The 27,823-nt window shown below is 39.1% G+C and overlaps 2 protein-coding genes across 10 annotated transcripts in view; one reads left to right on the forward strand and one right to left on the reverse strand.

The window, feature by feature from the left end:
- Positions 1-24,260, forward strand: part of tle2a (TLE family member 2, transcriptional corepressor a) — a 31,302-nt gene extending 7,042 nt beyond the window's left edge. Inside the window, exons 3-20 of one of the 8 annotated variants that reach the window (XM_084415977.1) lie at positions 7,580-7,643; positions 10,438-10,482; positions 14,596-14,658; positions 15,217-15,258; positions 16,072-16,285; positions 17,812-17,828; positions 18,082-18,177; positions 18,282-18,326; positions 18,408-18,569; positions 18,851-18,977; positions 19,707-19,900; positions 19,982-20,061; positions 20,184-20,433; positions 20,523-20,770; positions 20,852-20,999; positions 21,748-21,898; positions 21,983-22,059; positions 24,115-24,260. In XM_084415977.1, the coding sequence (XP_084272103.1) occupies positions 7,580-7,643; positions 10,438-10,482; positions 14,596-14,658; positions 15,217-15,258; positions 16,072-16,285; positions 17,812-17,828; positions 18,082-18,177; positions 18,282-18,326; positions 18,408-18,569; positions 18,851-18,977; positions 19,707-19,900; positions 19,982-20,061; positions 20,184-20,433; positions 20,523-20,770; positions 20,852-20,999; positions 21,748-21,898; positions 21,983-22,059; positions 24,115-24,222 (2,131 nt within the window). In that variant the 3' untranslated portion in view covers positions 24,223-24,260. Of the gene's footprint in view, positions 1-7,579; positions 7,644-10,437; positions 10,483-14,595; positions 14,659-15,216; positions 15,322-16,071; positions 16,286-17,765; positions 17,829-18,081; positions 18,178-18,281; positions 18,327-18,407; positions 18,570-18,850; positions 18,978-19,706; positions 19,901-19,981; positions 20,062-20,183; positions 20,434-20,522; positions 20,771-20,851; positions 21,000-21,747; positions 21,899-21,982; positions 22,060-24,114 lie in introns of all 8 variants that reach the window. The other 7 variants (XM_084415973.1, XM_084415976.1, XM_084415970.1 and 4 more) reach the window with 7 other exon arrangements.
- A 1,995-nt stretch (positions 24,261-26,255) lies between these two features.
- The window catches only part of tle2b (TLE family member 2, transcriptional corepressor b), a 50,495-nt gene continuing 48,927 nt past the window's right edge, over positions 26,256-27,823 (reverse strand). For both annotated transcript variants that reach the window (XM_084417292.1, XM_084417291.1), the window contains exon 20: positions 26,256-27,689. In XM_084417292.1, the coding sequence (XP_084273418.1) occupies positions 27,582-27,689 (108 nt within the window). In that variant the 3' untranslated portion in view covers positions 26,256-27,581. The remainder of the gene's footprint in view (positions 27,690-27,823) is intronic.

Raw genomic sequence — 27,823 nt, forward strand, 5'->3', positions numbered from 1 at the left:
AGTGTAGTTTTAGTGGGAATTTCTAACAAGTAGGGCTTAGATTTTTGTTAGTATTCAAAAGAAATCCCTTGATGTAGCTTCTAAAAGGGGAAGGCCCACTGCTTTCTCATAACACATACATACTCCTTTGGTTCTGTGGGTTTGTTTTATGTGCACTCTAAGGCTCAGGAATGTGGCCAGACCAGGCATGACCTGTGTGTGATTTCTAGTAGGTGCTGGCATCCTCTCCGGTACAGTAGTCCATGCCCCCTCTGCACACCCGCACACCCTTCCTTATTACTGGCAAGCCTTCACACGGCTACAGCTTTGATTCCTCATGCCAGACTCGGCAAATCCACCCAGTCCCCACATTCCTATTGTTAGTCTCTTCTGTTCCTGCCTTCAGTGTTCAGTCAAATAAGCTCAAAAATCCTCTGTATAAACAGAGTTCAGCCTTTCTGATGGCTGCTGGGTTTACACATATATCAGCCTGGATATTTATGGCTGTATTTGCTCAAAATCTTTCCCAGAAGCCAACAGCTAAGCAGATATTTTGTGCACCTTTCTAAATTAATGGATAATACCACTCTCATGTGGCTCTGTATTTGTCTCCCAATCAGATTTTAAGAGTTGTTCATCTGTTCTTGATTTTCGCAGTTAGCTGGTGCTCGAATATCTAATGAATCTGGCTCAAGCCTGATGCAGAGGGCCAAACACCTGCACACTTGTTATCAAATTAGAGAGGGAGACATTTCTTGGTTTCATTTGTTGGGTGTTTATTATAATTAGAGCATTTCAACATAAGTTGAATACTTTGCTCAAGGAGTAATGAACTACATTTGTGTTTCATGACAATCAGTACTGTATGCAAATACTGGAGTTGCATGATTTATGAAAGTTATGGTGTGGGAGTTTGTAATTATTACGATATTACAGTTTTAATTTTCAATGTGATTTGGGTACAAATGAAATGGACAACGTGGTTAATTTCCTTTTCCTTTTTATTTCATTTTCTCCAACAAGCTTTTTTAGCCAGTGGACAAAATAAAGAGCAAAATATGTGCATGGTTAGGGTTAGGTGTGCAATTAATGCTTTTGTTTCATTCAGATGCTGCCACAGATGGGAAATTGGATGTACAAGGCTGGCATCTCATAACCCGGCTAAAAGAGTAGAATTTTCTGACAAGCTTTATCACTGTTTTGGTACACAATGGTACACAAAATGGGTGAATACTACACCGTAGAGTCAAGATTCACAATTATGATCATACCACTAAGCTTCTCCTATTAATCGACATGCCCCCAACTCAAAGTCTGGGCTGTAAGAAAATCCAGAGTTTCCCCACTGGTATTTACAGCCAATATTGTAAATGTATGCTTAGCTCGTAAATACAATCATTCCAACACGACGAAGGCAGCATTATAATTTGAATGTCAAACATTCTATGACTTCAAGTCAATGGGTGATTTTACAGTTTGATCTAATTTTCTTACTAGCACTGTAATTAGCCCCTGAATGGCACTTCATGAAGCATTACAATGTGAAGTCTAAAATCACAGACCTCCTTTAGGTCAGGCAACAAGATTAGCAGTGGCCTTCCCATGGTGTTTCAGATGTGGCATTTCCCATAAGCATTCTCCTGCCACTGAGCTGGTCCCGCTCCAGGTAGAACGTGGCAGGCACACACGGGACGCGCCAGACAGGCACAGACAGCTCTTGGCTATACGTGGCGTGGCTTAGATTTTAATTTTAGTTCTCGTAATTTGTGTCTGGAGGCTGATTGGTGTTGGATTAAAGGACAGGAAAGAGTCAGAGCTAAAGAGATTTGGCAAGATGAGTTAGGGAGAGGTGTGTTTGTGTGTGGGTGGCTGGGCGCTGGTCTATGTGAGAAACACACTTAGGCCGAGGTCAGGTTACAGCGCAAGGTCCGGCAGGAAATGTGAACTGGGCAGGAACTGCATAACAAAGAGAGCTGCTCCATACGGTGTTACCATGCTGTGTTGTTTGCACTGCACATGTTTTGCGTATGTAATAAAAACAAATAAAAAAAACAGATGAATACAAATGAACAAAGGATAAATCTTGGGTTGCTGAATATTTGATCCCTTACTTCAAAAGCACTTCATGTTAATGATATGATCACAGATTATAACCTAGATGTGCTGTGTTTGACAGAAACCTGTCTAAAACCAGACGATTACCTTACTTTAAATGAGTCCACCCCCCAAGATTATTGTTATAAACATGAGCCTTGTCTGAAAGGCAAAGGGGGAGGTGTTGCTGTAATTTATAGTAATATCTTAAGAATTACTGAAGTCTTGTTTCAAATATAATTATTTTGAAGTGTTGGTGCTTAATGTAACACTATCTAGTGTAAATGATAAATCGCAATGAGATTTGTGCTGGCTACTGTATACAGGCCACCAGGACACCATACAGACTTTATCAAAGAAATTGCAAATTTTCTATCAGATTTAGTACTAGCTGCAAATAAAGTCCTAATTGTTGGTGATTTTTATACACATGTAGATAACGAAAAAAAGATGCATTGGGATTGGCATTTAAAGACATTCTGAACTCTATTGGAGTTAGACAACACGTGTCAGGACCTACTCATTGTCGTAATCATACTCTAGATCTAGGCTAATATTATCACATGGAATCAATGTTGATGCTGTTGAAATTCTGCAGCAGAGCGATGACATCTCAGATCATTATCTAGTCTTGTGTAAACTTCATTTAGCCAAGGCTTCAAAGCCGACTCCGTGTAAAAAATATGTTAGACCTATCACTTCTGTTACTAAAGATTGCTTTATTAATAACATTTCTGGGGCCTCATTTATAACCGTTGCGTAGATCCTTTTCCTATTTAGCACCAAAACTCTGGAACAGTCTTCCTAACATTGTCCGGGAAGCGAACACACACTGTCAGTTCAAATCTAGACTAAAAACACATCTCTTTGACCTAGCATACACACAACACATTATAAACTTCTATAATTCAATGGTAGGCTGCATAGATTAGGTCAGCCGGAACTGGGAACACTTTCCATAAATCCTGATGTCTTCGTCACATCATAAGAAGAATGGCGTCTACGCTAATATTAGTCTCTCTGTTTATCCCGAGGTTTACCGCAGTCCGCCGGATCCAGGTCGTATCCAGATCTGATGAAGGACCTGCGCCTTGACACGACGACAACGCAGTCCTGAAGTGTCAACTAGTCTCTCCCTTGTGGAGGCCCCCTTCTCCTTCCCTTTACCTCTGTACAGATAAAACGTTGTCAAAATAGTTCCGCTTCACATGGCTACTCGGAAGCGATATATAATTCTGCAAGGGTTTTCTGTTAGAACGGTGTCGTGTTAGCAGCCCCATAGTTAATAACTAATGATCTTTGCAATGGAAGTGAATCGATCAAAACTAACTTAAGCCTGACAATAACTTTTATTCTAGAGCTGCTGTAAAGCCAATACAATCTCTGTTACTTTAATTTCCTATTAATTTAATTTCCTATTATCACTGTAAAGCTGCTTTGAAACAGTCCATAAAGTTAAAAGCGCTATATAAATGAAGGTGATTTGACTTGACTATGTCTCTGCATGTTCGTGATTGTGTGCTTAGGTTTGGGTGTTTTTTTGTGTAGAAGGCCTCTAATCAGCAGACAGGAGGGCTTTAGACCGGAGGTTCTCATTACAGTAGTTTTTGCTTTGCCCAGCCCTTTTACGAACACAGCAGCTCACCTACCTTGCTAATGTGTCCTCTGGGTTTGCAATGGCTCAGACATGAAGACAACCAACCCACAGACAGCCACCCGCACAGAAACAGCTTTGCGCTGATACCCATGATATCTTCTTTGTGCCTAGACAGAGTGGACTTTTTAGTGGATTCTAGGCATCTTTATGATGAAGTCTGGGGTTTGTGGTTTAGGCCTGCTTTGCTGAATACATCTGTATGTGTGTGGCCCGGCATTCCCCCATCGAGCGCGTGTGTATTTAAGTGCATGTGTTTGTGGTGGGTGGTTTGGTTTGCAATTGCGCTTTAATGTTGGTGTGTGTCTGACAGAGTATTTCATCAGGAATGTTTGCCATATACTTGTATCGATGGAGGTTTTTTGGGGGTTTTCAACATGTGGTATAACATGGGCACAGCCTTGTTTTATACCATTTACATTTTGCCACCTTAGTGTAAGATTTGCATACTATACATAATGCATACGTATGCATTAAACCTCGCTATATATATTCCATTATAACTGTTACATGATAAAAATGTATCAACTTGTTCAGCAGTATTCTCTTCAAACTGGTGCTCCACCATGACAGTTGTTGACCTGAAGAAAAAAACAAAAAACATTAGCACCCCCTGTGGTAAATGGAGAGAATGCAACGTTGCTTTACGAATCTGCGATTTCTGAACACGACAAAGCATAAAATGTATTATTCTTCATGCTCTATCATAAAGCACATTTCAGGCTTCAAAGAGTGTGTGCCGCAAATGCAAATTTGCCAAAGTCAAAACCTTCATCAATCCTCTCTCAGGCAGTAATGGGGTTTAATTTAGCTCTGAACTGGACTATTTCACTAACTAATCACTATGTGTGCGTGCACTCTAAGCAGAGAGATGAAAAAGCACTATGAGAATACAGAAGACACAAGGGCTTTTACTAATGAGGCACAGGCATGGCAAATGAGGATGAGATCTGTGAGGAAGTGTCCTCACTTTCTCTAATTGGACTGATACTCCTCACCGTCAGACTGAATATTTGCTTTTTCACTCAAATTTCTCATTCAGATGCTTTACTTTAAGTCATCATTATAAATTCACTCTGTTGTGGTGTGCAACATGATTAAAAGTGCAGTTAGCTTGTGAGTGTATTGAAGTAACCTAATGGTGCTTTGCTGGCTCGACTGTTGTGATGCAGCCTGCAGTTTTGTTGCCCGTTCCGACGATCACCTTATTTGTTGTCAGGGAAAGAAAGAGACCATAATTTCTTTATCAACCATGGTTTGGATTTTATGTAATTAAGGGCTGGGATCTTTAGCAATGTTTGGGCAGTTGGTGTTTTCCTTGCATTTATTGGATGGTCTCATATTCTCCGCAACAGCATAGGGGAATTAAAGTAAGATTGATGATTAGGCCTACTTTATGCATTATTTTTACTATTACATGACCTAATGCTCATTTAAAGTGAATCTTAAGCACAAATTTAATAGCAAATCTGAAAATCAGTGTCCATTTTTTGTACTGTAGAATTACATACATTGACGCCTAAATTAACTTGTAGTATTTAATTGATTTATTTTACTTTTTAGTTGGGATAGGACAAAATATCGATAGGGCAATATATCATTGTCCATCTTCGTGCGATACGAGAATCACTGGCGCCAATTATCAGTATTTTAATTGATAAAATAAGGCTCTCTAAATAGATTTCCCTGCTCCCAGCGTCGCTACTTCATGCGTCTTCAAGGTGGCGCTCAACACATGAATGAGGGAAACGTGAACATAAATTAACTAGCCTAAGAAAAAGAGTTTTTTTTTTAACGGGATGGCGGACAGCAGTGCGAGTAGAATAATAACCACGTTTAAGTCCAAAGGCTGGAAAACACGCACTTAACCTTTATTTTGTTTTCATAGTTAGACAGATATCGTGATGTATCATTACAGGATTGTCTAGCCATATATTGATTATCGCAGAATTGCTGTATCGTGATATTATCGGTATTGTGAGCCATGTATCGTGAGGTACCCCTGTAATTCCCACCCCTACTTTTTAGTGCTTTCAGCTTTTCAGAGGTAATGTAGAATTTGAATATCGTTTTGATCACCTAACAACACATTTAACCATTCAAACACCATGATGCATGTTAAAAGAGACTTGGGTTATAAAAAGAACACCACTAATAATTGAAGATGGGATCTTTAAAAAAGCTTTTTGATTCTTTGACATTAAGATCTTTCATTGATAACAATTGTCAAGCTGTTACTTGATACATTTTAAGGGATGGAAACACGCAAACAACAGCAACTGGAAGGTTCTGCAAGTCCAAACAACAATAATGATAAGTCATTTTGTTTGGACTTGCAGAACCAGTTCCAGAACCAGAACCACTTGCAGTTCCATCATGGAACAATAATGATTAGTCATTTTGTTTGGACTTGCAGAACCTTCCAGTTGCTGTTGTTTATTGCGTGTTGAGGTGTCGTGCCTGCATTTAACGGATTTTACCCCTTAAAGTTTAATTCCACATTAGCCTTGATTTACCTCAATCCACTCCAGCCTCGCGGCGCGCTGAACTCTCAGCTGCCCTTTTTCCACGTGGGAGATGTTGCAGAATTTTTAATGATCGCATTTAAACTCGTAACTGTGTAAATATAAGCCTGAAAACAGATCTAGCATCTTTATCCAATGAACCAGACAATATTTGGAGCCGTCATGCTGTTTTCTCCAACTTCCCCTGCGATTTTGCACAAGGGAGCGATGTCTTCACCGCATCGCATAATTGAGGCCAACTCATTCAGGCGAGATGGGAAATAAATAAATAAGCAGAGACGGTCTCAGCGAAACGCGCACCGATAGATTTGTCAGTTCTCGGAAATCCTGTGACGGGGGTGACTTTTGCAGTGAGGCAATTCCAGTGTAATAAATTCTAGCAGGGGAATGAATTTAATCCTCCACAGCTCCCTCTATCACTCTCTCACTTCCCGCACACCCCACGCCCATCATCCTCTGCGCTCTTCCTCACTCGCGGTGATAAATGAGTCAATTATCGACGGTTGTGCGCAGTCAGTGAAGGAGAGCGGATGTGCCGTTATTACCTGTTGCGGCGCAGTAATGTTGCGGTATTAATCATATTCTAATTTTCCCAGGCCCTCCCGCGCGCTCGCATAAATCTGACGCCTGCAAACAAGTCAGTGTGTGTGTGAAGAGCTGAAATACAGCCAGGAGATGAGAAAGTGTGTGCTGTTTGATCTTAGTGGATTTAGTCTGGGTCTGTCTGTCTATCTGTCTTCGCTTTCTGTGTGTGTCTTTCTGTATGTTTGTCTGTCTTGTAAATGTCTTTCTGTATACTTCTTGTTGGTTTGTGTCTCTTTTTGTCGGTCGGTCTGTCTGTCAGTCTACTCCTGTCTGTCTTTCTATAGGTCTCTTTCTGTCCTGTATGTTTCTGTCTGTCTTTAGGCTATATCTATCTTGTGTCTTTATATATATTTGTATCCGTTTTATTTATTTTTTGCATAATTATCCATCAGTTTGTCTTTGTGTCTTTCTTGTTTCTCAGTTTGTCTCTTTTGGTCTGTAATTGTCTTATGTCTTTGTCATCTCTCTGCCTATTTATCCATGGGTCTTGTGTGTTTTTCTGTATATCTTTATATATTTATGTCTGTCCTTGCGTCATGTTTTCGCAGTTTGTCAAAGGCAGCATACACTGCATTTGTTACAAGTGGAGGGGAGTGATTCAAAAGAGAAATTTATACATTTATTAGACAATTCATAAACACTATAAGTAAATCAAAATGTCCGAGCACCAAAACTGTCCAACAGAATCTCTCTTTCCACCAATCCAACAAAACATCTCTCTCTCTCTCTCTCTCTTCTGCAGTCTGAAGTTGGAGTGTGAAAAGCTGGCCACAGAGAAGACAGAAATACAGAGACATTATGTCATGGTAAGAAAAACACACACACACACACACCAACTTAGTTTTGCATCGGGCATCAGATGCGACACATCCAAACACCAGACACCATCTTCCTTCAGCTCTCAATCAGAAGTCCTTCAAACGCGGCTCATCTATCACAGAGAATGAGTTTTCAGAGCCGCTGCCATGTGCCTCAGTGCCCACAGATATGGCAGCTATGTGCGCCTGGCATGCCATTTGCTCTTGGCAGACGGGTTAACCCCTTTTCTCTGTCCGTTTTCTTTCTCTCCCTTTTTTTTTTTTTTTTCTTGGCTCATAATTTTTTTAGTGTGGGAGTCGCCTAGCAACACCGTGGGCTCTTGGCAGAGCTGGTGAATACAACAGGCAGCTGTCAGGCCGGCTTCTTTTATTGCCAGGGTCTTTCTATCCCTCCGTCTCTGTTGTTTTTACCCTTCTCTATCTGCCTCTCCTTTCCTTTTTAGTTGATTCTCTCCATCTAATAAAATTACACTTGTTTGACTCTGCCATACCACTATTTATCCAGCTAGCTAAAAGGAATTGTATAGTAAAAAGTTCATATTGTTTTCTCACCATCTTATTCCTTTTTTTCCCATCAGAACAGACAAGTCCAATGGAAAAGAGTTTTTGATGAATTAGTTGAACGATAAAACCGCAAACAAAAGTAGTCTGTGGGTTAAATGCTTTATATATAAGTATGCTGAGGTCAAAATGTGTCGGTATTCATATTGGTTAATCGTATTTGAGGCCCTGTTTACATCTGGTATTAAGATCCGTTTTGGTCGATCGGATCAAAGGCAGACGAGGGAGACACATTCCCGTTTACACCTGGTGTTTTAATCCGTCTCTTTTGTCCACTTTCAACCACTTCTGTCCTGATTTCTTCTCCGAGGGGAGGGTCTATTGGTGGGTAAATGTATGTGTTTTTTCAGATCTTTCAATCTAATGGACGAAATAAGAATTTACATATGAATGCGCCCCGAGACGACGGAGAAACATACGGAGATTTCGTTTTTTTTTTTTTTAATCCGCTTTCGTTTCTGTTCTGACAGCCTCAAGACCAGGCCGAACACTATGAGTGTGTGTTAGAAATCAGGAATGGTCAGAGAACATTGTGCTTGGTGCGTTTTTCATCTTCAAACCAAACCTGGGTCTTCAGCCGACAAAGTTTAAATCCCGTCTGTCTAGCGCGCTTCCCTTGATATTTCTGCATTAGGTCAGTAGGCGGAGAGAAGACTTTTGTGGCTGTTCGAACTCATTGAGCACAGGAGCGTTTACACTACGAAAGCAATCCGGTCGAATCCGTTTTCAACTTCCTCTGGAAGTGGTCAAAAGTGGATAAACTCGAAACGTTTTAGACTCAAAACGTTTAATAGTATTTAGCGTCGTCCACTAGGGGTAATGGGTGTAAACGGGGCCTAGCATATTTGCAAACTTTCATGTTAGATGCGATTTATTTGCGATTTAATCGATTTGACAGCACTAGTATTCACTTATTTTGCACCCACATTCAGATTAAAAAAAGATGACTTACTGTGAGATTCTGTGAGGGTGAATATTTTCCATTAATACAGTCTTGAATTATAGTTTGAAGTTCATGTGGACCTACCTTTTTGAACCTTTAGGACGTAATCACTATGTATGGCAAGAACTGTATAAAAGACTCTTTAAAGGTGAACTAAGTAACTTTTTTACCCTAACTGAACAGCTTCGGAGTCATTGGAATGGTTATATTACTTATTTCGGGTTGAATGGTGGTCGTTTCGCACCCCCCTGGTGCCCGCCGGCCGCCGCGTCAGGAAGTATCGCGTGATATCAGGTCTCGCGATGTAAACAATTGCTTTACGGCCAAAAGAAATCTGCTAAAATGCTGTTATTATTGCGCTCCCTCACGCTGTTCGAACCCGAATGAAGAAGACGTTTTAAAGAATGTCCCATCTGCTTTGATGTCGTTGATCTACTAGCCTCTGGTGTCTGAGAATCACCAACGAGTTTTTACAACAGTGTTGTCAAATATCTATTCCGAAGCTGTGGGGGGAGCTCTAGAGAGAAACCTGCGAGCAAAAAGCGAGAATACAGCGAAGAAATCCCGAAACTACTGAGCCCCGCTTTAAAAATAACCTCATACAGGTTTACACCGTGTCCACACCGGTCGCGACACAACAAATGATAATAGAATCCATTATAATCCGTGATGCCGTCTACACTGGAATACGGCGTGACGCGATGCTACATGACAAATCCCCAACAGTAATCTGACGCCTTGTTCTATTTTTGACCGTCTCCAAGCACTTGCGATACTTCTCATAAGAAGGACAAATGGATTTGCAACAGTTGCTTTGTCGCATCAATTGTCGACATCTAGCTGTTGCGGCGCAGCGCGTTCAGTGTAGAGACGGTGTTATAATAAGATAAATGGTAAAATGGCAGAGAAATGAGATTCAAGATGGACTTTGATACTGGATGAGGACCAACTTCTCCAGACTGTTTTTTATAATGAATCATCTGCACACACTGGCCTTAGATCAGTATTAACAAGCCGTTTGTGGTAAGACCCTGCAGTCACATCTAGTTGTGTCAATAGGAATCCATGCAATCAGAATTTTTGCTGATTTCACCACGGGTTCAAGTTGGTCTCTCAAATTCGCTGCCTTGACCAACAGAAAGCTTGCTTTGAAAGTGACTTTTATGTGAGCTGTGCCTCATACATCACTCCATTGGTGACAGTGACAGTAGACGATGAACCTCTTTTGCTTCTTTTTCCAAGCAAATAAGGATTTAATGATATCCTCTTCTTTTTCAGTACTATGAAATGTCCTACGGCCTCAACATAGAGATGCACAAACAGGTAAGTTTGCTGGTTTCTTTTTAAGCAAATTTGTCAATTATGCTTAAGCCAAAAGTCATGTAAACGCCTTTAAATGTTCCCGCAATTGCAATTGCAATTTTCTCATTAGGGCTTTATTATGACCAAGGCATGCTTTCTACAGGATAAGCTAAAAATTAGCTGAATAAAGGATCCCCACTATTCCCTCACAATTTCAGAACTTTATATGAAAAAAACCAAAGCATAATCCTCTGACTAGCTGACAATCGTGACCCTTCCCTAGTCATATACATGCAAACACTCGACGGTTTTAACGTGGGCTGCCGGTGTAAAAATGCCTATTCAATGTCACGTTGTGATTTGTGCTGAAGAGTTTTATTATTCCTTTTATCTTTTGTAGGGTTCATAATTCAGATTCAATTATGCAGGGATCTTTTTTCCACAGCCGTTTTATATAGTTGAAATCCTCTTAGGTCTGGCTCGTGGCACTTGTTTTAAAATTAATCTGCAAACACACTAATTAGATCAACAAATAACGTGTCTACTACGGCACACACTCCCCCCCCCCCACACACACACATACATACACACACACATACAAGCGATTATCTAAAAGTAGCTAGCTATGTCTTTCTCGCTCTCCTTCCTCATAAATTGCGTACTGCATCTGCATTTCCCGACCTTCCTCGCTCAGTCTCTCTCTTTCTCTCTCTCTTTCTCGTGCAGATGTCAGGTCAGTTTAAATTAGGTCAGTGCTCTCGGAGCGTCTGTTCTCTTCCTCTGTTTCAATTGCACTTCTTTTTTGACATGCTCCACGAATTCCCTTCTCTAATGTAACTCCCCCTCCCTCATCTTTCTGCATCTCCCATCACTCTGTAATTTCCTTAACTGTGCCTTTCTTCTAGCCGCTTTTTTCTTTCTTTCTCCCCATTTCTCCTCTTTCGCTCCCTCCTTCCCGCCCTCCCCTTTTCCCAGCCTCCCCCACTCTCTCCTCTGAAGATGTCATTTTGTAGTTGCCATTCCCTAACAAGAAATCATTGTGTTTCCCTGGGGATGGCTGTGATGGATAGATATAGAGGAGATGGGGGCGGGGGGTCTGTTCCTCCTTTCTTTTGGGGGGGGGTGGACAGCCAGTAATTCACTTAAAGGGAAAGGGGACTCAAATTTATATACTGTCAGCATTCACTCACCATAAAATATATTGAAAATACGAAGAGGCATTTTGAAGAGCGCACTGGTCGCTCTTTAACAGGCAATTACAGTTAATTCAAAAAGGAACGTGAAATTTCCGTGTCATTTTTGTATCATTAAGACACTCATGTCTTATATAGTCATAAAAAAAATAAAAATAATAATAATAATAATAATAAAAATAAAAAATAAAAAAAATATATATATATATATGTATATATATGTATATATATATATATATGTGTGTGTATGTATGTATGTGTATGTGTATGTATGTATGTTTTTAGTAGTTTTTTCATTTTTTGTATTAATGGGTTTTTTTTTTTCATTTTTAGGTTTTTTTTTAGTACATCACTAAAATAAATGGAAGTGAGAAATGGTTTCTTGCCAACTAGCTGAAATAAAATAAGTTTAAATATTTATAAAATTCAATTAAAGTTTATTTTATTTCAAGTGATTTTTATTTTTAACGGTTTTTGTTTAACTATAATATCCCTTGGTCATACGATAAATTTGTGTGAAGTAAAAATAATAATGTACTATTACAGTATTTATTAATATTTTGAATTAGCTTTTATTTTTATATTTTTATTTTTCATTTTAATTTATTTAAAATGTTAGTAATTTTGTTATGTGTTTATATTTCAGCTTTATTTTTTTTATTTAGTTTTAGTAATTTTAGTAATTTCAGGCGAAACATTTTATTGCCTTTTTTTTATCCATCTAATATTTATATTTTATTTCAGCTTTATTTCAAATAACAAAAATGTTTTTAATAGTTTTATTTATCAATGTTTATGAATCTTAAGGCTTTCTCATATGAATGTGCAAAGGACGTCTAGATGTCAAGCTTTTCTTTGAATAATGACATTTTGGTCTGTTCATCTGACATACAAAGCTATTGTTTGACTTCAGAAGACAGTCGTATGAATCACTTTCATGATATTTTCTATGGCGTTTTTGTGTCCTTTTAAAGCTTGAAAGCTTCAGTCCCCAATTCACTGTCATTGCATTGTACTCTTCAAAATATCATCTTAAGTGTTTTAAAAGTCATACAGGTTTGGAACTTGAAAGTCAGAAATTTGTGAGTGAACTATCCGACTATCCTACCCTTTAAGAGAAATGTTGTATTTTGTAGCATGAGGGTGAATGTTGATATTACAGTATTAATTTATACCTGTTGGCAAAATAAACCGTGGTGGAGAGGGCTGCCCTCAGCTCTTGTTTGGGTTGTTGGTTTAAGATTAAAGTGGCCTGAGCTTGAGAACCCCCAGCACTGCCTCTAAAGACTCAGCAGCTCAATGGGGCAAGACCAGTGTCACTCCTCTGGGCTGGACCGGAGCAGCAGATGCTGGGCATGAATATTTCAGGGATCCTCTCTCCTCATTGTGCAACTATTAGCATGAACCAGATGTGGAGGGCTAAAATATTTACTAGCTGTGTGAGCGGAGGTAGCAGGTTACACTCCTGCAACATCTTGTTGGACCGGATTGTATTTTTTGCTGTTGCTTAGGCATTTCAGTCTGTTACTGTAGTTTCCGCCTCAGACTCATGCCCAAAGATTCATGGGCCGCTTGATGCTTTGTGCATTCAAATATGGTAATAGCTGACCGACTTGATCGCTAATCTAACTGGCTGGTTTTATATGATGTCTTTGGCTTTACGAGGGAAAATCCGCACTGTTTATGGCAGCAACTCTTTGGAAACCGATTCAGTAGATTTGTTTGTGAAAGGTAGTTGCAAGTAAACAAATTATTCTTTGTGATTATGTAAGTTATTGTTAGCTAGGTAAGCTTATGTTCAGATTTTCTTACTCTTTAAAACAAAAATTGGTTGGTCACAGTCACACTTTATTTCAGTCAAGCACACTCTTTCTGTCTGAGTCGGAAGTTGAGTGTTAGGCATCACTAAATAAGCAATGTTTGGATGTCCTTATAATGGTTGTTGCTGCATCAAAACTATTCTACTACTACTACTACTACTACTACTACTACTACTACTATTACTACTACTACGACCTTACTACTACTACTACTACGACCTTACTACTACTACTACCTTACTACTACTATTACTATTATTACTACTACTACTACTACTACTACTATTACTATTACTACTACTATTACTACTACCTTACTACTACTACTACTACCTTACTACTACTACTACCTTATTACTATTACTACTACTGTACTACTACGACCTTACTACTACTACTACCTTACTACTACTACTACTACTACTACTACTACTACTACTACCTTACTACTACTACTACTACTACTACTACTACTACTACTACTACTACCTTACGACGACAACTACTACTACTACTACTACTACTACTACTACTGTACTACTACTACTACTACTACTACTACTACTGTACTACTACTACTACTACTACTATTACTACTACTACTACTACTACTACTACTACTACTACTACTACTACTACTATTACAATTATTAATATTAGTAGTAGTACTAGTTATATGCTAGATGCATTAAAATATCAATTTATGATTATTAGTACATTTATTTATTCTTCTAATGTATAACTACTATTAATACTACTAATAATACATTTAAATAATAATAAACTTCATATTTATAAATATTATTGTTACTTGTAGTAGTTATACATTTAGATGAGTAGTAGTAAATTAATCTTATGTATAACTACTATTATACTACTAATACGTAGTAGTAGTAGTAGTAGTAGTAGTAGTAGTAGTAGTAGACGTAGTAGTAGTACGTTAGATGCATAAAATATCAATTTATTATTATTATCAGTAGTAGTTGTAGTATCTTCATTATCATAAAATAGCCAAACTAGGGTAGAAAATGGTAATTTAACAAATTGGAATTGTGTAAAATGAAATCAGTTTTTATTTGCTTTCTGCTTCTAAATCCTTCTCGCTCTCCATATCTCTGCAGACGGAGATCGCCAAACGGCTGAATGTGATTTGTGCCCAGCTCATTCCATTCCTGTCGCAGGAGGTGAGATGAGACCAACACACACTTAGTCCCACAGCTACACATCATGACACTCACACATGCCACATTGCTTTCAGACGTTCTGTGATTGATAACACACACACACACACACACACACACACACACACACACACACACACACACACACACACACACACACACACACACACACACACACACACACACACACACACACACACAACATCGCTCTTTCTGTTTCTCACATACATGCAATCACACTTTTTTTTTTTTCTCTCTTCCTCTCATATTTCCTCCCGTTTTCACATAGTCTCTCATTCTGATGCCTCTGGGAAGCCTATTGTTATTCTTGTAAACCCACTTCCACAAAAACGCTTACGGTTTGCCCAAAGCTTTTCCTGACAGAAAAAACAACTTCCCCCTCCTGTTTTAAGTGTGTATTCATACAAAATGTTAGCGCACACACACACCCCCCAGAAAATGGAAATCACACAGTACACAAAGACACACTAGGGTGGCCATCTGCCTTGTTTGTTGCTTGTTTGTTTATCATTGACGGCCATTTTTCGACCTCGTCCACAGCACCAGCAGCAGGTGGTCCAGGCCATGGAGCGCGCCAAACAGGTGACTATGGGGGAGTTGAATGCGTCGATAGGGGTACGTGGACTCCCCCCTCTGCCTTCCACAGTGTGTACTTCCATCTTTTCATCCTTTTTATTTAACACTTTCCTCTTGAGTTGTCATTGCGTTTTTTTATTTTTTATTTTTTTTATGGTTTGGTTGAATGTTTAAAAAAAGTGCAAAGTAGCACTTTCATAACTAGGCTAGGGATATGCAAAACTCCATATTTTCGAATTTGGCTAACTAGTCGACTTGTTTATGTTAAGAATGCGTGTGTTTTAATCCCCATTTACGATTTTTCACCTCTCATTTCCCGTATTTTTATTCACTTTTCCGTTTTGATTTCTCACATGGCCGTCATCAGCTTCAGCTCAAGCGATTTTAATTTAATTAAATTTAATTTTGGGGTGCTCATTAGCGAATGTGCTGTTCCCCCAACCCACCCGTTAGAGCAGGTCAACACCATTTCGATACACGCTCCCTCACTCTCGGGGCACTGGGAAGGGGTCATGAATGCATTCCCTTTGTAACGGCCTCTTCGTCTGTGGTGCAGATCCAAGTCTTAACTGTGTTGTGTATTTTTTTTCTCTCTCTCCCTCTCTCCCTCTCCCTTTCCTCTCATCTCTCTCTCCTCCTCCTCATGCTCTTTTCATTTCCTCTGGCTATCTGTTTCTTCACTCCACTTCCATCTCGGCCTCTATGTCGCTCTCTTTTATCTCCCACACTCCCTTCATCTATCCCCCCCCCCCCCCCCCTCTCTCTGACCCCCGCCCTTCCTTCATCGCTCCATCGTCCTCTTCCTCTCGTTCCCTCTAGCAACAGCTGCAGGCCCAGCACCTTTCCCAGCATGCTGCCCAGGGGCTCCCCATGGCCCCTCACCCCTCCGGCCTGCCTCACCCGGGACTGGCTCTGGGAGGCGGCTCTGGGCTGCTGGCCCTGTCCGGGGCCCTTAGTGCCCAACTGGCCTCTAAAGACGAGCGAGCACATTTAGAGGCAGTGGCGGCAGCCGCCGCAGCCGAGCACCACAGAGGTATAACAAATAAAATCATCCTGACAGATCACTTGATCAGTTTATTAACAACAGGAACAGGACTTACAAAATAAATGCATTTACAAGTGCAGTTATAATGGAGCTTTGTCGAGTAATCGATTGGACGTCACAAATACGTAATCGAATGGATCTTTCGGAGCAAGTGCTCAAACCATGCAGCCAATTGTTGTCCAATTAACGAGTGTATAAGTCGAGCTACAACTGTTAGTTTGACTTTGCAAAAACCATACTGGCATGGTTTCAGTTAGAATGAAGTGCTTTTAAAGGATGAATTATTGTTTTAGTCCAACTGAAATTGAACTTTTAAAGTTATAAAGTGTATACTTAAACTTATTGTTTAATGCTGGGTTCAGACTACACGATATCAGCCTGATTTTGGCATGATCTGTTTGATGTAGGGTGTCGTGGGTATTCGTAAACGAAAATGGGCGTCGGGACGCAAGAATTGATTATTTCATCTTGTAGTGTGTCACAGTGGCCAACAACCAACCTACGACGCTTCACGACGTCCCGACAGAAAGACTAGCTTGTTTACGTTTTTTTTCCGGTCCTCCGCGACAGGTTCATTCACATCTATGAAGATGACCAATAGGAGCACAGAAGCTCATCCGTAACACAGCTTTCAAACATGCCGAAATGAAAAAGAGATGATTTTATTGGTGTTGTTTGGTGAAATTATGCAATGGAGGAAAAGTTATAATAATACTCTAGCCTTTATGATGTTTTCTTGAGGAACTACAACCAAAAAGTGAAAAAAGATAAATGCTGGGCTGGCGAATGATAGCGAAGGCGCCTCAGTGAACCGGTGAGAACTGGAATTAGCTTTAAGCTAACACGTCTCTTCGGTAGCCATTGTTTGTTAACGCTCTTGTTTCCGCCTTTTTGATGACATCATGCGTGTCATAAAAAATCGCAAGCGATGATTGGTCGGAAAGCAGTGTTTAGTCTGACGTGTTTCTTGTATTTAAGAATTTAGGAGTCAATATCACATAATCTGACACAGTGAAGATCGTAACAGACAAATATTGTATAGTCTGAACTCGGCAAAAGGTCTCACTCTTTATAAACTAAATAATCTGAACACGAATTAAACTAAACATTACTCAAATTGGAATAAAAAAAAAAAACTAAGATTTTTTTAAGGATGGCACAGTTTGGCCAAAAAATTGTCTATCAATTTTCTATATAATAATACTAATTATAATTATTATAACAACCACTTAGCAACATGCTAGTAATCACAAAGCAATGCCCTTAATCTACCCTGAAACGTTGACCAGTTCATCTTTAAAATCTGTCAGGTGATGCATTTCATCAATGAAACATGAAAGAGTGGGAACTGAAGGAATCTGCTTTTGTTGTTTTTAGCTGTGGGGTAATTCAAAACCTTGTTTTGTCTGTTGGAGGGTGAGTTTTGTCTAACTGTCATAGTCACATTGTTTGTTTTTTGGTTTGTTTTGACTGGCATCGGGGACGTTTACCTGCCCTTCCCATGATCCACACAGACCGTGAACCTGGACCAGTGAGTATCTGTAGTATTCTTCCATTTTCTTTCTCCCTCTCTGTCTCTTTCTAGTTGAGTTCTCAGTGCAGACTGTCATGCATTAGGCGTCTCTATTGCCTGTGGGTCCAGCAGTTATAGAGCTGATTTGATTTATCCCTCGTCTCCTACATCATTATCTTTCTTCTCGCTCACACACACACACACACGCACACACACACACTTACACTGTCTCTTCCACTCTCATTTCCTCATCTTTCTCTTCCTCTGCCAGAGTTCACTCTCAAACGGAGACAAAGGCAGGCCTTCAGACTACCTCAGCAATGGAAAAAAGAGAAAAGCAGATGAGAAGGAGTTCATGACGGACTACGTAAGTGTTAAATTTACATCCTCCTCTCCTTTCATGAATCATAAACATGATCTTTATTTGATTTAAGCACACACGCTCAACTCTTACGGCGTTTTGTCTTTCAGGGCAGCGACGCGGAGAAGAGCGACGACAATTTGGTTGTTGACGAGGTCTGTTTGTGTTAAAGAATGAAAACAAGGCTGGCCATATTTTCCCCTGATTAAATCGTCATGTGCATTCCGTTCCCTCAGGACCCTTCTTCTCCAAGAAGCGTGCAGTCGTACTCCTCCAGAGAGAACGGATTAGATAAACTCCCTCCTTCCCGTAAGGAGCCTCTGCCCCAGGCCAGTCCGACCTCGCTGGCTTCCTCCAGCAGTGCTGCTTCTCCTTCACGCAGCAAGGAGCCTCCACCGGTACATATATAAATTACTCGAAAACAAACACAAACATGTTTGTTCGATGTTAAACAAATGCATTGCTCGTTTAGCGAACAAGTTCCTTTCCCTCCCTCAAACGAAGGTGTCTCGCAGTGCACAATACCGTTTCTTCCTCCAGCACATCTCATCCCTTGCTCCTAAAAATGCAAAAACAGACAGTTCCCGCTTGAGTTTGACTTACCGCTGCATCTTTTTTCATTGACTATATACCTTTCCTGAATAATTAATGTGCGTAAATGTGTTCCCTAACCTTATAGAGAGAGAAGTCCAGCACTCCAGGGATGAAGCCTGGCACGCCCATGTCCCAGGAGTCGTCCACCCCAGGCCCCAGCGTTCCTCCGCAGTTTCGTCCCGTTCCTGGGAAGCCAGGCGTTGACCCTCTTGGTACGATTCTGTTTTATCCCGATAGTCCAAGTCTTGAGTGGCTGTATTTGTAGAGTGTTTAGTTCCACCAGGTTTGAATGTCTTTTTTGAGGGTTGTCAGGTTGTCAGCCAGCAGAGGGCAGTAGTGGTCTTCCTGTTTCTGAGAGGACGTCTTGTTTTAATTGTATCATGGTGCTGAGCTCCTTTAATTTTAGCATTCCTGAGAGTGATATTAAAGGGTCTCTTTTTTTCAGGATCTTTTTATTCAAAAATGCATTTAAAATACTATTCGTACATACAATGACTTGAATGCACCTCTTTTCTATGATGAACATGGTTTTAATTACTGAATTAAAATTCATTATTTTTGAGGGCATAAAGTCCTACTGTCTTTATATCATAAGGAAGAAAAAGCCTCTAAAGAATGCAATTTGATGAAAGCTTGAAACCCTTTTTTATTATTTCTCAAGGAAAAAAAAATCTTTAGTAGTTTTCCATAATTTTATTTTAAGAAATGGCATGGCGCGACTAATTCATGATATTTGTTAAAGAAAAGTTTTACCACAAAACATTTTTTTTTAAACTAATTTGGTGTTAACTCTGCAATCTGAAATCTATTTGTTTCGTTTTGACAATTATTAAATTATTACTTGCTTAATTAAATCAAGTATTAATTATTACTTAATTAAATGCTTCAACACTGAGAAACAAACCTTTATAACTCAGTTCCCCCCGTTTTTGGATTCCTAGCTTTAGGTCTGAGGAACCCATTGGCTGTGCAGGGCGCGTACCCCCCTGGTGCATTTGGGCTTCCTCCGGGAGTTAATGGGGAGTTGGCGGGAGCCGCGGGATACGGTGCCGGTCTCCACCTCGTCTCCCCTCAGATGAATGGCTCTGCTGCTGCTGCCGCTGCTGCCGCGGCTGGATATGGACGTTCACCTGTGGTGAGGGGAAAAAAACAGTTAACCCTACATTTTCCTTGTGCTTTTTACGATTTAATCTCATTGCCCTAATTACTTCCCAAGGTGGGCTACGAGTCTCCTCACCCTCATATGAGAGTACCAGGGTTACCTGGTAGCCTGCAGTCAGCAGCTTCTGGAAAACCGTAGGTTTCCAATGCCAGTTCCCATTTGTTTGACTGCTGATGTCAAATGCACCAATTCTCCAGTGTGAACGCTCTTAGTCTAATCTGTCTTGAATGAAATTGTTCGTCTTTCCCGCCCCCAGTGCTTACTCGTTCCACGTGAGTGCAGATGGTCAAATGCAGCCGGTGCCCTTCCCTCCTGACGCCCTCCTCGGCCCTGGCATCCCGCGACACGCCCGTCAGATCCACACCCTCAGTCATGGAGAGGTGGTGTGCGCGGTCACTATCAGCACCTCCACGCGTCACGTCTACACCGGCGGGAAAGGCTGTGTCAAAGTCTGGGATATCAGCCAACCGGGCAGTAAGAGCCCGATGGCCCAACTGGACTGTTTGGTGAGATCTGCGTCATGTCAAACTCTACTTCTAGTTGGTATTTGCCATCCTAGTTGGACTAAATAATGTCCACCCTTTCGTCCAATCAGAATCGAGACAACTACATCCGCTCATGCAAGCTCCTCCCAGATGGGCGGACCTTGATAGTTGGAGGTGAAGCCAGCACACTGTCCATCTGGGACTTGGCCACGCCGACTCCACGGATCAAGGCCGAATTGACGTCCTCGGCTCCGGCCTGCTACGCTCTGGCCATCAGTCCCGACAACAAGGTCTGCTTCTCCTGCTGCAGTGATGGAAACATTGTGGTCTGGGACCTGCACAACCAGACGCTCGTCAGGTATCTAAAGACTCCTGCTGGTGAGATAGATGCCGTTCTTCTTCCTGAGGTCATGTGATGTTCTTGTGTCGCCCTCCGCAGGCAGTTCCAAGGCCACACAGACGGAGCCAGCTGTATAGATATTTCCAACGACGGGACCAAACTGTGGACGGGGGGTCTGGACAACACAGTGCGCTGCTGGGACCTGAGAGAGGGCCGACAGCTGCAGCAGCATGACTTCACCTCACAGGTACTGAGCATTTGAAGAGTTTTCGTACAACTCTTTACATTATTTAGGAAAGATTTGAAAACGCATCTTTTTCTGTACATTTTGGCCTTTCGTTCACACTGAGACTGGGTCTTTGTCCAGTGCGAACCTATAAATTTGAAAATGCCATTTTTATGTTGTGTGGATTAAAACACACTAGAACACATGTTTAGTCATGTGATGCATAATATACCCAATATCTTTGGTTGTACCAAAGTTGTGCCTGCTATTCACTTTCATAGTGTTGCTATTGATAAGTCTTTGTGCAATCTTCATATTACATTCCTGAAAAGAATAAATGCTGTCCTTTGGCAAAACATAGACCATGTGGGCTGCGTTCGAAGTCTTCTTTAACAAGTAATTACGTTGTGACTGTTTAAGGAGTACATTGTATATAGTATGTAGTACTATTTTTACGTATGGACATTGTTAGTAAAGTGTACTTACTTGTAAAGTAGAAGGTCATCCTTGGAACTTTTTGCCAACTGTTTTATGAATACTGTGAATTTGGACATACTGCTCTTTCACATTTTTTTTTTTTTTTTTTGCTTACTGTGGACGAGCAACTTTTGGAAAATGCTCAAAAACGCTAGTGTGGAGTTTTTAAACGAAAGCGCTGTTTTGAAATATATCCAGGCCGGATCAGGAGGTTCCGTTGTTGTTCAAACCTTGGTGTGGGGAAGAATTGTGATCATTTTTAGCATTAAACAATGTTTATTTGCACACGCAGATCTTTTCTCTGGGTTACTGTCCTACGGGCGAGTGGCTTGCAGTGGGGATGGAGAGCAGTAATGTGGAAGTGCTGCACGTCTCCAAACCAGACAAATACCAGCTGCACCTTCACGAAAGCTGCGTTCTCTCACTCAAGTTCGCCTACTGCGGTATGTTTGGTGGATTTTTCATTTGAGGTTGAGCATTATGAAAAAACAAAGATTATGCATAACACCATACTTTCACTTTTGCAGGTAAATGGTTTGTAAGCACAGGCAAAGATAATCTACTGAATGCATGGCGAACTCCATATGGATCAAGCATATTCCAGGTATTGTGCTGTTTGGTTACAAAATGGTGTCTGTTGATTATAAATACTACCGTGTTGGGGAGTAAATAAGTAGTGATGCTACTAACTAGATTGTAAGCGAGTTTCAAAATGGTGCAGCTTTTCCAGTAACAAGCTGCTACTTCATTGTAGCGCTAAAATATACATTGTTTGGTTCGTTCAAGCAGTTTATATAGATGAACTACTTCATCTGTGCAGCATTTTAAATGTTTTGAATATTAATATTTGGGTGTTTCTGCAACTACGGGCACTTTTGACTATCCTAATTTAAAAAAATAAACCTCTATGAATTTCAATTTTAACCATCACAGTCTGTAATACATATAAAGATTTACAGAAAATAGAATGTATTTGTTAAGATTTTAATCTGGAACATGTTTATTTTTTATGTTTTTCGGGTCATCTTCTTAAAAAGTGTCCTTACCGCAATGTTACAATAACGTTCATTTTATACATTTTTCTTTAGTAATTTCTATAAAAAATGTAATATATTTAAATAGCTTTTTCAAATTTGATGCAGTTTTGTAAATACTGATATAAAAAAAATAGTATACAAAATAGGGAATTTCATGTTTTTTTCTATGCCATGTAAAAAATGTACAGTAACCTTAATGTCAATTGTTTCCATACACACAAAAGATAACATAATTAACTTTTTATGACAGATGTTGCAATTTCAATGTGTTAATCATCTCAACTTAAGTGTAAAAAGATATTTTTTTGCAAATGAAAATGTGAAAAAAAAAAGAAAATAGAGCAGTGCGGTAATGACATCTTGTGTCGGTAAGGACAAAATTGTATTTTTAATGTAAAAAATGGCATGTTTATATATACTAATATAAATACTAATTTATACTTAAGTACTAATAATATACTAAATATTTGTAATTTAATATACAGTAAACCTTGAATTTGTCTCTACCGCAACAAAAAGTCTTTACCGCAACACCCAAATTTGCTGCGGTAAAGACATGTTGCGGAAATGACATTTTTGCTAATATTTTAAGTAATTGGCAGCTAGCAAGGCCTACCACATTAGTTTTGACTTTTAACATCTTAATATATGTGAATTCAACAGTAATATACATTTATTTTTAAAATGTAGTTATAAATACACAATTATTAAGCTGAATGGTAAGGACGCACAATAAAAACTAGAGCAGAAAAGATGATGTTTACCTTATTTTTTTGGTATCTTGTGAGTGAGGTAGTGTGGTGGTCCAGTCTGTCAACAATGTGCTCATGTGATAATTTCTGTTTCCATAGAAACTAGACTTGTTTGTGTTCGATAAAATTTCATAATAAAAGCTTTTTTTCATTGTTGCGGTAAGGACTCAAAAGTGTGGGACAGGCACATTTAGTTAAAAAAATCATAAAAATGATCAGCAAATAATACAAAGAATTTTAAGATGCTGTAAATGAATCTGTATATTAAACAATTCCATTTGAAATAATGTCATATTGTAAAAGAATGAGCTAATTTTAAGTATCTCAACATTGAAACCACGGGTGTGGGACATGAGCAAAAATGGTGTTTGGACCTATAAATGCTTCATAATTTTACATTAAATCATATTATTTATTCATCATTTTTTATGTCAAGGTGTGTATTGACACTACGTTTATATTTATGAAACATCAAATGACAAATTTTAACATAAATCTAAAATTTCACTCCTGGGACTTAAAAGTGCCCGTAGTTGCAGAAACACCCATTTATACCTTCACTCACTGTTTTCTACTTAACTGGAATCTGTTCAAGTTAGCTTGTAGTTTAGCTACAGAGTAGCTTGAACTTGAATTTTTGCTTTCCAAACTACAAGCTACTCAAAGTAGCTTCCCCGGGATTGTTGGGCAATTATCGGTTACATTGTGCTACAACAAGAATGAATAAATAATAAATAAAAAAAATTGTCAGTATCATGGAGACTTAATGACGTGTCAAAAATGAATTTATCAGGATACAGAAGACAAACACTGATTAGAAATGCTAACACCTGAACGAACTCTCTTAACTAATCATTTTTTTGTCCCTAGTCTAAGGAATCGTCATCCGTCCTCAGCTGTGACATTTCGCCTGACGACCAGTTCATTGTCACTGGCTCAGGAGATAAGAAGGCTACTGTGTATGAAGTCATTTACTAAACTGAATGTGTTCAGAACGTCGCTCATAAAACAAAAACTGATTGGATTGAGGAGACCAGATTCATCGTTATTTTGTCTCCGAGTTGGGAGACAAAAGGTGTGACATGGACATGAATATGGACTCTGAGACAGCAGGACGGCTGTACTTTTCAACTCCAGGATCGGATGGTGGATCTTCAGAACTGACCTTGTTGTTTTTTTAATGCTGTGAGGAAAGCTGGTAGTCTAGCTTCAAAAACATGGAATTTCTCCAAAGACCTCCTCTTTTCTTCTTCTCTCTTTCTTTTTTTAAACAAGATGAAACCTCTGTAGTGAATATAGTAGTAAAAGAAATCTTATTTTTTTAGCCTTCGGAATTTTCACGGAAATGGACAATTATGGAGCCGCAGTGGATTAACGATTTATGATGAGACCTTACGGACTTGCCTAAGACTTCTTCACTGATCGTTTTCTTAAAGCTGACCTGGTCTCGGCTCTGTGTTATGATTGTATGGATGATGGACTCTATGATGTAGGACAACAAGGATTTTAGTGTTTCATTGACTTCAGGGAAATGGCTATAAAGACACTCAGTTAATGTCCTATCACGTGAATACTGTATGTTGGAGCATGTTGAAAATTATTTTGACTGTTTGGTCGCAAACTTGGTATGTATGAACTGTAAATAAAGCTCTTTAAAAGCCAAAAGACACTTGCATTTATTTGTAGTTTAAAATCTCATTCATAATGAATAAGATAATAATATAGATAATAAAGAAGATTAAAAAATTGAACCCTGCATAATGATAGTAAGTAAATCCAATAATTTTATTACATTTAGATGGTAAAATGCTTTCTGGTATCCCAGCTTGTTTACCCATTTTGAAGGCTAATAAAAAATCTTTAAAAAAAATTCAGACCCCAAAGCTCATACTTATGCCAATTTTATTTACTTGTGTACAGTTTTTACAATAAGAAATTTAAATGTGAATGTATTAAATTCATTAATTGTAACCAAGCTGGTGTTCATGTTTTAAAATAAATTAATTTTAATATAATACAATTTGGTGTAAATATGTAAATAAAATCTGCATAAACATGAGTTGGTCTGGATAATGTTTTCAGTTTTTTTGTAATAATTCTTTGATATTGAACCACTTTCAAGAATGCAACAACTTCAAAAGATGACCACAAGTTTAATTTGTCAATGTATACATATGTCTTTTACATCACATGGGAAGTGCTACAGGGATATCACAGCAATGCCCAAGTTCCTTGGCTTTCGAGAGAGAGTCTTTAATGAAATCTTGACAGTGAACATTGTTCAGTATACAAACATAATGCATTATATAAGGGTAGATAGATACAGATATTTCTATAGCATGATGTCAAAGACAGATCGTGCAGTAGAGACGGTCTACCTTGAAACAGACAAACGCCAGTTTGCAGGCAGCCATATTTTCAGCTATTTGAAAAATAAAAACACCGCACTTTCCGGATAATAAACAAACTGATCAAAACACTGTAGTATCACTGCTTACTATTGCCATAAAAAAGAGAAAACTTAATGATACAATTCCTTCAGTTCACAAGAAAAAACGGTTTGACTCATCCAACTGTTTTCTAAGTGCTGAGAAAAGCTTTATAGATCAAAAGAATGAACAAAAAACTGTAATAAAAAAAAATCTGTTCCCGGCAGGATGTTTGGTGCATGTAGTAGATGATTCTGTAGTTTCTCCTTGAAAATTCCTGGTCAGGTTGGCAACCACAGCTCTTCTTATTAATGGTGTGCATCAGGGCTCTGTTTTAGGACCGCTCAGATTTTGAGAAGAGGTTATATTAGGGATGTCATTTGATTAAAAAATACATTTCAATTCGTTACATGCTATCCCTATTTATTAATTCCAATTAAACTGCTATATCAATATTTGCAGCCCCCAAATTAAAATAATTTTATCTTCATAAAGATAGTATTGCATTCTCTCTTCCATGCTGTTGATTAATTATATATATTTGTCACATTTTCATAATAATTATTTTTAATTTCATTTTTTGATGGTATATATATCATATACTAGTTTAAATTTTTTAGGTATTTGCATTATAGGTCCTGATGCATTGCTTTATCTCACTAAAGAAGAGCAATCATGAAAAGGTTTCCTAAAAGATAATTAATGACATGAAAATGAGCATTAAACCACAAATGAGCGCAACATCTGTATGATAATCCACAGGAATTAAAACAAATAACGGTCGTGGTTGTGAATATTTGCCACACGAATCCTGCATGATTTACCCTTGCTCCTCATTAGACACTGACTTGTGGAAGAAGGAAATTAAATGCAGGTTGGAGAATTCGACTGGGATTTGCCACATGAATGTCTAATTGGGTTGGATAGGCGAGTGGAGAATTGTTTGTACGCCCATTTCGTGTTCATCCAGAAATGCTCCAACGTGAGCATTTTCTCATTGGGGGGGGATGATGTTGCACTCTCTTTATGGAGGGAGTTTGCAACTAATGAAATGATTGTCTGGTTTTGGTGTTGCTGTAAGAAGCAGCTCCCTAAGTACCAGGTGTCTGTGGGGCTTCCTCTTTTAGCTTGGAGACTGTTCTAATTAACAGCTTCACTCTCATATGCTACGTTCGTAATGGAATACTAGCGTACTACATACTTCACAGTATATACTGTTATTGCAATGAGAACAGAAAATTGTTGAGATAAATAGTAGTATGCTACATTGTTGCATTTTTAATTAATGAGTATTGTGCACTTTGTTAATAAAGTTACATTTTGTTGTCTTTTACATTGTAGTCCACTAAATTTATGCAAAATATGTTGCAAATAATTCAAGTCATGTGTTATTGTTAGTCGCAATGTAACAGAAGTAGCAACAAATCTTTTCTTCCGTATTGTGATTTATTGTACATTCGAATTGCTGAAGAGAAACAAAAATATAAAACAAATGAAACATGCATGGATGAATCGTTCTCAATAAGATTATTTCGAAAATAGGGTGAATTTCCATTTCATGCCGACAAGTTGAGCACATTGCCATGGGATACAGTATCTCACATAGTGTTTTGACAGGAAATTTTGAACGAAGGAAATCGTTCCTTCGAAATCGCACAAATTTTGAAGGAAATCTTTACGAACATAAAGAAAATGTTCGTACTGTGCACAAGATACATACTGCATAAATAGTATGAGTAGTATGTTAGTATGCCATTGCGAGCAAAGCCTTTCTCTATCTCTTAAGTTATGGTGACTGGATGGAGTGAAAGGACAGCGAATAGAAGAGCCATGGTTGCCTGCCACGCGGCCATGATTGTGTCATGCTTGCCGCTCTTTGTTCATCCATCCGTATGTCTTTGTCTGCGTTCAGTACACCACCTCATACACCGTGGCTTTCTTATCACCAGAACCAGTTACAATATACTTGTCGTCTGGGGACACGTCACAGCTCAGGACAGACGAGGACTCCTTTGACTATAAAAGAGAGAGAGAGCGAGAGAGAGGGGTGAAATCATTTTTAAATCTAAACCGAGAACCGTCTTGCTTTAAATCCAAGCTCTCTGTCTGCGCACAGCTGCACTCTTATTCTGTTCTGTTAATAGTATAGC

This window comes from Rutilus rutilus (assembly GCF_951802725.1).
Source record: "Rutilus rutilus genome assembly, chromosome: 8".
Lineage (NCBI taxonomy): Eukaryota > Metazoa > Chordata > Actinopteri > Cypriniformes > Leuciscidae > Rutilus > Rutilus rutilus.